Raw genomic sequence first — 12021 nt, 5'->3', positions numbered from 1 at the left:
AGTGGGAGGTTTGGAAAAAAGCTGCCTCTTTTGACACCAAGTCCAGCTAGCTGGGGGGTTGGTGGAAAGGAGAGTTTTCCTGCTTGGAGTGGCTGGGGGATCCATAACCGATCCCTTGAGAACACAGAGGATGGAATGAGGGCAGAAGGGGAGGCTGCTGTGGGATTACTAGAGTGAGAATTTTCTTTAGGCAAGGACACCATGGCTCTCAGGCAAACCCTGGATAGATGGAAACTCTCTTCTCTTCACCAGAAAGTGGGGGTTTCATTTCCCTCTTTATCCCCAGACCATTTTTCGAATCATGCAAATACACCATCTTTTCAGTGCCTTGGTCACTCTGTACCCAGCAGATGAGGCCTAGCTCAACAGCCCTGTGTCTGAGATGAACTACCTTGTTCTCCATTGCCTGTCCCAGGAGTGGGAATAGGGACTAGTCATAGACAATATGAAATACAACAAAGGAAGTATATGTGCAACTGCTGAGGCCAACGATTCACAGCCATGTTGCTGAGACCAGCCCTCCTCTTCTGGCCGCTGCTGCCTGTTATCTTTGTACTGGCACCTGTATTACTCAGAGCAGAGAGGGAAAATGCCTCAGAGTCTGTACTTGTGGAAACCCAGTAATAGAAATTACCCAGAAAGGAAAGAGGCAAAAAAAAAGTTGAATAGCTGAAATAAAAATGAGACACCAACGCTAGTGATGTTGCTATTAACGCTTACAAGTTGTACAGCAGTTCACATCTTCAGCTCCTTGAACATTGTTGGGCTCCTGCCCAAGAGGCACAACACAGACTCTAACTTCTCATTTCTTTGGCATAGCTTTCCCGCTCAGTAAGTTACACACACACACAAAGAAACAAAACCCTGTAAACTCACCAAGCTATTGCTCCTAAAGGCTGGACAGAGCCACTGTGAGCTCAGTTTTTGAATATTAGAAGGCATTCAGATCCAATGGTAATGGGAGGAAATAAAAGTAGCTAGCTGAAACACAGGTCGGGACAAGTGACACAGGCAAGGGCTGTGGGGGTGTTGTCAAGGGACACAAGACAGCGACAAGGGACAAAGAGGGGCCCCGGCAGCAGGGCCATATGATTAGGGAACAGGAGTAAAGTCCAGCAGAAGGTAGAGTTCAGTGTCGGGGAAAAGCTGAAAGAAGTAGGAAGGGACCTGGCACTGGTTTCCATGGGAGCACAGACGGGAGCTGGGGAGGCTGCCAAAGAGATTTCTTTGGGATTATGAGAGGAGGATGCTGGGGAGAACACATCCCTCATACAGATTCAGAGACAATAGGCAGATGGTGATCTGCCAATTTTTGTGTGCATTTTGTGTACATTTCAGGTTAACTTTTCCATCTGGCATGCACATGTACATGGTGGTGGGGGCTCCTGATGAGAGTTTAAAAACAGCCGATCACAGACAAAAAAAGATAGGTGATTAATTTTTGTAAATCTCATGATTTTTAAGCCAATCTCTTGATTCTTTTTAGTCTACCTCCTGATGTTTGAACCTGCAGGATTGGCAATACAGTGTTAGTCCATTTTTGCAACATGACATATTTGGTATATCTATAGTAACCTATCATGGGTTAATCTGTTGGCATATTAATCTTTCAGCACTAACGTAAACATGATGCAAATAATTAGGTCTAAAGACAATCCATATACTCTCAGGTGAAAAATTACGAGGGAGATAGTTATCTTGGGCTCTTGCAGCCACAATGATTTACCATAAATGAAGAAATATTTAGGCCTAACCACAGGAATAGGTTCACCGGAGGTTCAGTGCTGGCCATGTGTTTTTTGATGTGTAGAAATGCAAACACAGATCTGTGAGAGATGATAGATGTGATGCTATGATAATGATACCAAGTATCAGAGAGGTAGCCATGTTAGTCTGTATCCACAAAAACAACGAGGCATCCAGTGGCACCTTAAAGACTAACACATTTATTTAGCCATAAGCTTTCGTGATGCATAAATGTGTTAGTCTTTAAGGTGCCACTGGATGCCTCATTTGTTTTTTGCTATGATAATGGAAAGTCACCAGAACATTCAGTTTAAGCACTTTTTTCGTATGAAAAAGCAGCAGCCATCTCTTCCTGTTCTAAGAAGTAGCAGCACAGAAAAGAACCTTAAAAACTTTTAAAAAGGGGAACTAGCCATTAGACAAACAAGTCACAGTGTAAGATTGCTGTCCCTTCATTTGTCCAATCATGTTTTGGTTGCAAACATGCATCATTTGGGTTGGACCACAGAGGGATTGAGAAATACTTTTGATGCTAGTTAACTAGAAACACGAGCACAACAATACACTGAGTTTTGCAAAAAAGAAGAATTTAAAAACAAGTCTATGATAAATAACAGGATGTAGCTACAGTTCCAGTTGTACTTCACATCTGGGTCTCAGTCATGTAAACCTACTCATCTGCACAATCCATATTGATGAGACTAGTCATGTGAGTAGAGACCGCTCACTCAAGAGTTTGCAGGAGTGGGTCTCTACTCTATAAATGATGTTTTTGTCAGAGGATACACCTACCAACTCAGACCAGACACATTTATAAAGTTTCACACTAAACTTAAATATAGACTTACGGGTGTTTCTGAAGTGCAAACATCCCAGATTCTTAAGTATGCATTTAAATGTAATGAGAAAAAGGTTTTATAATGTATTCAAAATAAAAATAATAAGCAGCTTAAATAGTATCAATGCAAAGTTTTCATTTTCACAGGTGAAAGAGAATACATATAGCTTTATATGAAGGTACTCAACCCAAGGGTACAAAAAATAAATGGCATGCATGTAAATAACCATGCTAATGTATTTGTATAACTGTTTGACTATAATCTTCTTTATTTTCTTCACTCACTTGCCTTATACGTCAGTGTCAGCTGTGGGTAAAACTGTTTCTTGTTTCATAGATTTTACATTTTAAGACCAGAAAGTACCATTCTGATGATCTGTTCTGGCCTCCTGCATAAAACAGGCCATACATTTTTCACCCCGTCATGACACTGGATAAATTCTGAGGTTAACGCCTTTACCTCTCACAGGTTGGTCCCTTTTTGCTGGCTTAGGAGTGAAGCTGTCTCCTTAAGCACTAAGTGGCTCAGCAGGTCTGCACTTTGGACCAATTACCATTTAATGCCAAATATTTCTCATTGATGCATGAAGACAGATTAGTGCTCATGGCTCACTTCAGTCTGCAGAACCAGTCCCCGGATATGCAATTCCAATTAAAGGTTGTATGGTATTTATACCTGGGGGCACTCTGGGGCTTAGTGGCACCCCCCCCCCCCCCCCCCACAGTCTGGCACCTGAGGTGACTGCCTCAGTTTGCCTCATGGTAAGGCCAGCCCTGACTAGATGCCTAACACTGATAGTAACTAAAGCATCTAATCCTAATGATTATTATTTGATATTTAGCATGGAACTAGTTTCTGATCTCTATTGCTAGTAGCTCATCTGGCATTAGACATTAGAATCTACCACACTCTAATGCTAGAGATGCATGTGGAGAGAGTGGCAAGGGTGAGAAGGAGAGGAAGAAAAGTGGTGGGTGTAAGAGGGGATGGCAGTCAAGGCTGGAAGAATAGTAAAGAGTTGGAATGCAAAGTGGGTAGCAAAGGTTGAGAAGTATAAAGAAGGGAAAAGAGGAAGTAGAAAAGAGGAAGAGAAGATCACAGGCAACAGAAGAAAGAAAAAACAGAGAAAAGAACACAGAAAAGAGATACTTATTATTATTATTTGTATTATAGAAGCATTTAGCCCCCACCAGAAATCAGGGTCTCATTGTGCTTGTAAGAGATAGAGCCTATCCCAAAAAACTTATAGTTTAAACAGACAAGACAGACAAAGGGTGGGAGAAAGGACATGTTGCTATTTCTATCTTACAAATAGGGCACTGAAGCACAGAGAGATTAAGGCCAAGATCTTCAATGGTATTTAGGCTCCTAACTTCCATTGAAATAAATGAAAGTTAGGAGCTTAAATACCTTTGAGGATCTGGGCCTAAGTGACTTGTCCAAAGTCACATAGGAAGTCTGTGGCAGAGCCAGCAATTGAACCCAGAGCTCCTAAAGCCTAGTCCAGTACATTAGCTATAAAACCATTTTTCCTAGAGACAAGGGGCTGGCTCAGGGACTGAATTAGGTTTGGTGTCACTGATTGGATTCAAAGCTGAATCAATATCAAGGGTCAGATTTGGATCCACTGCATTGGGTCAATATCTTATGCAAATGACTGTTCTTGAAAGACACTTGGTACATCTGAACTGGAACCAGATACTAGAACACTTATGAGTTTGAACCCAACCAGGGACCAAAGCCCCAGGAACAGATTCACATCAAGTCCAGAGTTTCAAATTCAGCAATCCACCCCAAAATTCTGAGTTTGGATTCCAGGTTATAGTTTTCACCCATATCTAGGAGATACAACCAAACCAATAGAATGTGTCTCACCAGAGACAGTGCCTATTGTCAATCTCAGATGAGGAGTGTTGACTCCGGAAGAGCTAATTGGGATGTCAGAAAGTGGCAGAAGTAATGAGAGAGTTGGATCAACTGGCCTACAGTAAGAACAATATGAGGGCATGACCTTTTGCTTTTAAAATTCTGATGACTCATTATTTGCCATTGGTCACTGGAACAATCTCCCACTTGGGAAAATTTCTGAAACGTACCCTGTCATTAATATCATGCCCACTATGCTTCACTGCTTTCTGATTTTATGCTGATTTTATTACATGAGAAACTAAACAAAAAACAGCAATAGTCTCCCTTTACATAAACCTTTATGTTCGATAAGAAGCGTCACCATGAAGGAGAAGCTACAGGATGTTTACAATTTCTGCTACAGTATCAACCCAAAGTTTCACAACTCTCTTTGCTTCAGTTCAGGAAACAACACCTCTGTGTTTTGTCACTGCACTTGCCTGACTGACTCACCATATCATTTCGAATCTCAGATGAAAAATCTTTGTTCCCTCTGGCTCATTTCCATAGTTTCTCACTCCCTCTATTCATTATGTAACTCTGTAACTCAATTAATTACAGTACCCCTATAAAGTTCTTTGGGGTACACTTTTATGAAAGACACTATGCGAAACTGTATTCTCTTAGCTGTACATGCAATTTCCCTAAAAGAGCAGAGGTAAGAGAATAGTGCAGTGTTATCTTACGATGAGTCACAATCTCTAGTCTATGCAACTACTAGCATCAGTGATGCACCATAAATTACAATTCTGTACAGAAGCAAACAGAATATATATGGAAAAGATTACCATCTGGAGATAAGGTCAGAAGTAAATGAGCCATTTCAGAAAGCAAAGGAAGAATGTCCACAACAATGATGAACACTACAGCTTGTTAATTGTTGAATGTCATTTTGTAATGAGAGCTAAAACTCCGTTTTTTGTATGGGGAACATGTACATGGATTATATCATAGTAGGCAGCATAGTCTCCAGAGTAGGTTTAAGGTCAAGTATTTTCAGTGAATTGAGCTACTATTTTGCAAAGTGGAAAGACTGAAAAAAGACACAGCCAATACATTTTTGACTAATTTCAGACAGTGCCTGTTTTTACATGATGCCTTATGCCTATCCTACAGTTTAACCATGCTGATGTTTAAAGCAACATTATTCTTATCTTAGGCCCCAACCACTTCAGAAAGTGTGCAAGTTTAATCGTGTGAGTTGACTGAAATCAATAGGACTACAAACTTTCTTAAAGTTATGCACATGCTTAAGTGCTTTACTGGATTGGTACCTTAATGTTTTGTCCGTTTGTGTCAACCATACTGTTCACACTGTAGCTTTTCATATGGAATGAACTTAAATTCCCACAACTGTGATTTAATTTCTTTTATCAGAACACAGAGTAGTACAAACTGAAATAATTTATGTATTTAAAAAAATGAAAATAAAACCTACCCTCCCAAAAATTAGTTCTCTAATTCCACCTACCTGAATTTGAAGTACCACCAGATCTGCATCCAAGGCATTCTTCATGGGCAGCATTTTCAGGGACAACTCAATCTGTCTCTTTTTCTCAGCTAGCTTCAGCTTCAGAAATCTGATCTTTTCATCCATGACTTGCATCTCAATATCTCCATTTCTACTCATCATCTCCTGAATGTTTATTTTTTCATAGAAAATACATACTTCTTCCTCTCGCTCTATGAGCAAAACACCACTGCAACAGACCCAAAATTAAAAGTTAAAATCAGGTTTTAAAATTTTCCATTCACATTCAATGTTAGTTCCATTCAAGAATGCAAGTGGCAGATTTTAGCACTAGCAATCATCTCTGAAAATGTGCACAGATTTCACAAAATCCTTATTTAAACCTTTACAGTATTATTAACCAATGACAAAAATGTTCATATCTGTAAGAATGAGTGGACATAGAGCTGTAAACATAACCTATGTGCTGGTCTCCCAGTATACTTTTTTGACAATTCTATTGCCTTCTGTCATAAATATAAAAGGAAGGGTAACCACCTTTCTGTATACAGTGCTATAAAATCCCTCCTGGCCAGAGGCAAAACCCTTTCACCTGTAAAGGGTTAAGAAGCTAAGATAACCTCGCTCTCACCTGACCAAAATGACCAATGAGGAGACAAGATACTTTCAAATCAGGAGTCGGGGGGGGGGGGGGAGAGAAACAAAGGGTCTGTCTGTCTGTGTGATGCTTTTGCCGGGAACTGATCAGGAATGCAGCCTTACAATTGTTAGTTAGTAAGTAATCTAGCTAGAAATGTGTTAGATTTCCTTTTGTTTAATGGCTGGTAAAATAAGATGTGCTGAATGGAACGTATATTCCTGTTTTTGTGTCTTTTTGTAACTTAAGGTTTTGCCTAGAGGGATTCTCTGTGTTTTGAATCTGATTACCCTGTAAGGTATTTACCATCCTGATTTTACAGAGGTGATTCTTTTATCTTTTCTTTAATTAAAATTCTTCTTTTAAGAACCTGATTGATTTTTCATTGTTCTTAAGATCCAAAGGTTTGGGTCTGTGTTCACTTGTACAGATTGGTGAGGATTATTATCAAGCCTTCCCCAGGAAAGGGGGTGTAGGGCTTGGGGGGATATTTTGGGGAAAGACGTCTCCAAGTGGGCTCTTTCCCTGTTTTTTGTTTTAAATGGTTGGTGGTGGCAGCATACTGTTCAAGGCCAAGGCAAAGGTTGTACCTTGCGGAAGTTTTTAACTTAAGCTGGTAAGAATAAGCTTAGGGGATCTTTCATGCAGGACTCCACATCTGTACCCTAGAGTTCAGAGTGGGGAAGGAACCTTGACACCTTCCATGGAAGTTTATTTAAAGAATGGATTATCCTGGTCAGTGATATTCATCTCTTGTGCCTTCTCATACCACATCTGTGCACTTATACACAAACAGGGGAGGATGATATTAATCTCTCAGGGGATTCAATAGCCAATACAGTTGTTATTATAGATATTATTCTGTGGGTTGTACAATGTAACCAATGAAGAAATGCCAAATAACTATATATTGTAATGCACAGCTTTCTCACTCTCAATTCAGATATTGCCATTCTAGTGAGGGCAAATTCCAGGTATCTAGCCTTCCTGGTTAGAAGGTTTCCTCCTTTTAAAAATATTGTTGATACAAGGAAACAAACAAAAATAACTTTGGCTAATGGTAGGCCTGTTCCAGGACTATTTTCCATTTCAAAATTTAAACATAAATCTAAGGCCAGTTTATATTTATAGGCAAAATACAACAGTATCTTCAGCCGGAACACCTGGTCAAAAAGGGACCCTCCCCAGCCCGGTGAAAATGAGTAAGTGAGTGAGGGTGGGGGACAGCGAACAATGGAGGGAGCGAGGATGGAGTGAGCAGGGTAGGGCCTCAGAGAAGGGCGGGGCATGGGTGTTCGGTTTTGTGTGATTAGAAAGTCGGCAACCCTATCTATAACAATAAACTGCAGATGGACACCAGAACTAGATCCTATGAAGAAATGGCATCTTTCATCAATTGCTGGTTACCATTTTAAATAAGTGAAATGTCATGGAAGTGACTCAAGGTGTTTTATGTGTCAAATTACCCTGTTTCTTACCTCTCATTTCGACGCAGAACAGCCCTTTCATATTTTTTGCGTAGCTGCACCATTTCCTCTTCAATGCGGGTGAGCATACTGGTGAGTCTGTCAACATCCAGTAACTGTTGCTCTCTCTTTTCCTTCATCTCTTGCAGAGTTGCAATAATTTTGCAGACATCACTTTGGATGCTGTCTTTGATTGCAATATTATTTGAATGCTTCAGAAGGTTTTTCTGCAGTTTTCTTTAATAAAAGCAACAGAGAAAAGGGAAAGATTTTTGTAATTTCAATTCACTTAATATAACAGAACTTGGCCTTTATCCTCAGTTACACTAAAGCCCTTTACACCTCTCTGGCAGTACACAGGAGCATTAAAAGGGGTGGAAACAACCCTCTAAGAATGCCCCTTTTGCAGAGGGCCTCCCAAATCTGTATAGAACTGGATAAGGCCTCTATAATTCTTTCATTCTCAGCCCCTCAGAATAAGAGGTGCGTCAGGCACAGAGAAGGGCTATGCACTATGGCTATTCTCTGCTTCCCAGGGTGCCGCAGGAGATAAAGTCATAGGAAATAACACTGATGCAAAATTTTCTAAATGTACATAAAGTCTAACTCTATCTCTATTTAAATAATAATACTGAAATAATGTCTTGCACTATTCTAGTGCCTTTAATTCAAAGATCTCCAAGTCTTTTCCAAACATGAATTATTCCTCACCTCACTCTCATGAGAGAGAAAAGTATTAACATCCCCATTTTACAGATGAGTAAACTGATATAAAGAGAGGTTTGAGTGGCTAAAGTACAATCAAATAGCGAATCAGAGGCAGAATGGGAATAAAAACTAGAACTCATGATTCCCAGAGAGCTGTATTCTCTAACCACTGGATGATGCTCCCTCACTGATAAGTTGGATTTCAGTTTCCACATAGTCCATTCTTCTAAATTGCTAATAAGATGGTATTTAGAATTACTTTACTCCATCTGGAGTGAGTATCACTGCTAGTTCAAATACCTATTTATCTCTGCTATAAAGAAATTAATCTTAACAGACACTAGAGGCTTTATAGGAGGAAGTATGATCTCATGGTTAGGTCTCCTGGATTCTATTTTTGACTTTGCCATTGAGTAGCTTCGTGACATAGGCTGTCATTAAGCCTCTCGGCCTTAGTTTCCCCTCATCTAAGTGGGGATAATAAGACTTCTCTACTTCACAAGGTGCTATAAGATTTGTTTAAATATTTGTCAAGAAAACTGAGATAGATGCTGTTACAGAAGTACAAAGTATTATTAAATATTTTATGGATGAACTATTTGCTTGGTGGACACATTCAATACATCTGTTCCCTAAACTGCGCAGACTGCAGCAGGCCAATGACAGTATGGTGTTAAATCCTGTTTCCCATGCAAAGTCCAAGTAAATAAGCTTGGCACCAGGCAGGTCCATGTCACCCGGGTAAGAACGAATCTTGTTCCCAGGGGGTGGAACCACTGTGCAGCTACTAAAGCATCAGTAGCTCTGGCTCTAAGCAGTGCAAGGGCCATTGATTATGTACAGAGGCAGATCCAATGTCCTTATTCCACTCCTCCCCTGACCCACTTGACTCTCAAACCCAGCTGTATAGAGTTGCAAATACAAGAAGAGCGCCACAATTCACAAATGGAAGAGTTGAGCTCCACAGTTCACAGTGAGTGTAGACTCCCTGAATGGGCTCTTGAGATCCTGCCTCCTGCCTACACACAATGGAATCACACCAGCATCTGGGGCTCCCTGTGACTGAGGAGGATGGGGCAAGTTTTGCCTCATAATGAACAAGTCCCACTTTACAACACCATCCATTGATAAATAATGATATCCTAAGCCTTCAGAGGTTAAAGGAACCAAGGAATGTTATTCAAAGGAAATATTTACTTTGACACTTACCTTTCTTTAATTATAACATTGCTCCTTAAAATTTCCATCTCATTCTCTAGCATTTTTGCTCTCTCTTTAATTTCAGTTGTTTTCTGGCGAGCAGTCTGCACCAGGTTTACACATTTGTTTCTCTCATTTCGAATAAGGTCATACATTTTAGCAAATCCTTTGAGTCTGAAAAAATGCAAGTATTTAAGGAAATGGTTATTATAATGCTTATACATAAATAATTTAAATGGGTTATTGCTTTAGAAAAAGTGTCATTTCCTCTAGTGTATTGTTATAATTCTCTTACTGCCTTTGGATTGCTTTCTTCTTCTTCTTATATTCCCTTATTTCAAGTTCCTTTGTTTTTATCTCTTTAATAATGTTGTGGAGCCTTATCTGAAACATAAATAGCATTGAACATTTTTGATAGGTCAGGATCTGCAAAGAAATTCCAAATATGAAGTTGAGTTGAAGAAACTTGTTTATGTCATCTTAAATGATACAGGACGTTACAAAAACTGAATTTTCATAGATAAGAAGGAAGAAGTGAGGAAAATTATTCTAAAGACTCATATTTTGTTCTAACTATAGTAAAATCAGAAACTGAATTTTCATAGATAAGAAGGAAGCAGTGAGGAAAATTATTCTAAAGACTCATATTTTGTTCTAACTATAGTAAAATCAGAGATGTCTTTTAGTCTTTTGATTACTAGTGGAAGAGTAACCATGAAGGACAAAAAGAGGGATAATAACCTTCCCTTCAAAGATTGCTAACAATTTCAGGGAACACAATTCACTTACATAAAGTCATTCAACAACATTATTATTACCGTAGTTAAGATAATAGTTTGATGCTGCATCTTAACATTTATCAGTCTTTCTTTGAGAAAGCATACAGCTTGCAAAGTGTTGATTGACACCTAAGAGTTGCTGAATATCCTCTATTCCTACTAGCGTCAATGAGAGTTGAGGGTACACAACACCTTTCAGGGGAAGCTGAATACCTTGCAGGATTGGTTAATAATGAGAATATTGTAAATCACTGGACAAAATTAATCCTTTCATTGAGGTCAGTAGGGTTGTACTAGGAATGAACATGCCCCATTTGCTCTTATCCAAATTAGGTCTTAACTCCCATTTCAGCAGGATTCCTGATACTGCATCATCTGCCTGTGAGGAAGCAAGGAGGCAAAAGAGCTCTGTATCCTTTAGCTATTTAGTGCCCTAATTCCCTCAGTCTTTTTGCCTCTCTTTGTCTCAGTACGGAGTTACTTCCATCTCTCAGCATTCTTTCTTTTTCTTGAAGTCACCTTGGGCCACATTCTTAAAGGCAGTTAGCCACTTGAAGATGCAGACAGGCACCCAGTGGGATTTTCTAAAGCACCTTGGCACCTAAATTTCCTTCACCTTCTTTTCAGAAAAAGGATGAGAAATAAGAGAGAGCAAAGCAGCTATGATGACAGCACAAGAAAGATCTATAGGAAGGAGGTGGAGAAAAAAAGTCTATTGCTATCTCTCCCATTTCTCACAAGACTTGGCAAGGGCAACCAGTTCGCAATTCTTCTGTCTTGAGGCCTGCTGTTTCCATTCCTCAGCCTATCATTTCCTTTATGATGTGATTGTCTGGTAAAGACATGTCTGAAGTTGAGTCCTGGACTCCTGGCAGGAAGGAAATTGCAGTTCTCTAGCTTCTTTAGTCTGGGTTTGCACTGGTCCCTACTCTTTCCTGGCTTTCAAACAATCATGGACGATTGCTCGGAAAGGTACATTTCTAGGTTCTTCATTCGAGCCCTGGACCTTCTGAACTTAGTAACTTCCAGAACTGTAACCACCCGAGTTTATTAACCTTCAAGGTGCCCTGCAAGGCCTTTCTTTTCTTTCTTGCCCATGATAAGATGGGAGTGGGGTGGACTGGCTGGATGTAGTGTGGGACTCTGGGCATTGTGTATGTGATGCAGGCCCACTGACAGCAATTCCAGGCCCCAGCGCCATCCCTAGCAGGGTGCAGGGCCCAGAGAGGAAGTGACAAATCTGTCACTTCCAGGACAGACCCATCAT

General features: G+C 40.0%; 1 protein-coding gene across 3 annotated transcripts in view; it reads right to left on the bottom strand.

Annotated features, from left to right (window-relative positions):
- CCDC146 (coiled-coil domain containing 146) overlaps positions 1-12021 on the bottom strand; it is a 128871-nt gene that overhangs the window by 5267 nt on the left and 111583 nt on the right. For 2 of the 3 annotated variants that reach the window (XM_043552065.1, XM_043552073.1), the window contains 4 exons: positions 10271-10401; positions 9985-10149; positions 8080-8304; positions 5965-6193 (listed from right to left, as the gene is read on the bottom strand). In XM_043552065.1, coding sequence (XP_043408000.1) covers positions 5965-6193; positions 8080-8304; positions 9985-10149; positions 10271-10401 — 750 coding nt within the window. The remainder of the gene's footprint in view (positions 1-5964; positions 6194-8079; positions 8305-9984; positions 10150-10270; positions 10402-12021) is intronic. The other variant, XM_037889208.2, reaches the window with a different exon arrangement.

Source organism: Chelonia mydas, chromosome 1 (assembly GCF_015237465.2).
Source record: "Chelonia mydas isolate rCheMyd1 chromosome 1, rCheMyd1.pri.v2, whole genome shotgun sequence".
In the NCBI taxonomy this organism is placed as follows: Eukaryota; Metazoa; Chordata; order Testudines; family Cheloniidae; genus Chelonia; species Chelonia mydas.
Note: the sequence above shows the minus strand (reverse complement) of the source record. Positions and strands in the feature narration are given on the sequence as shown.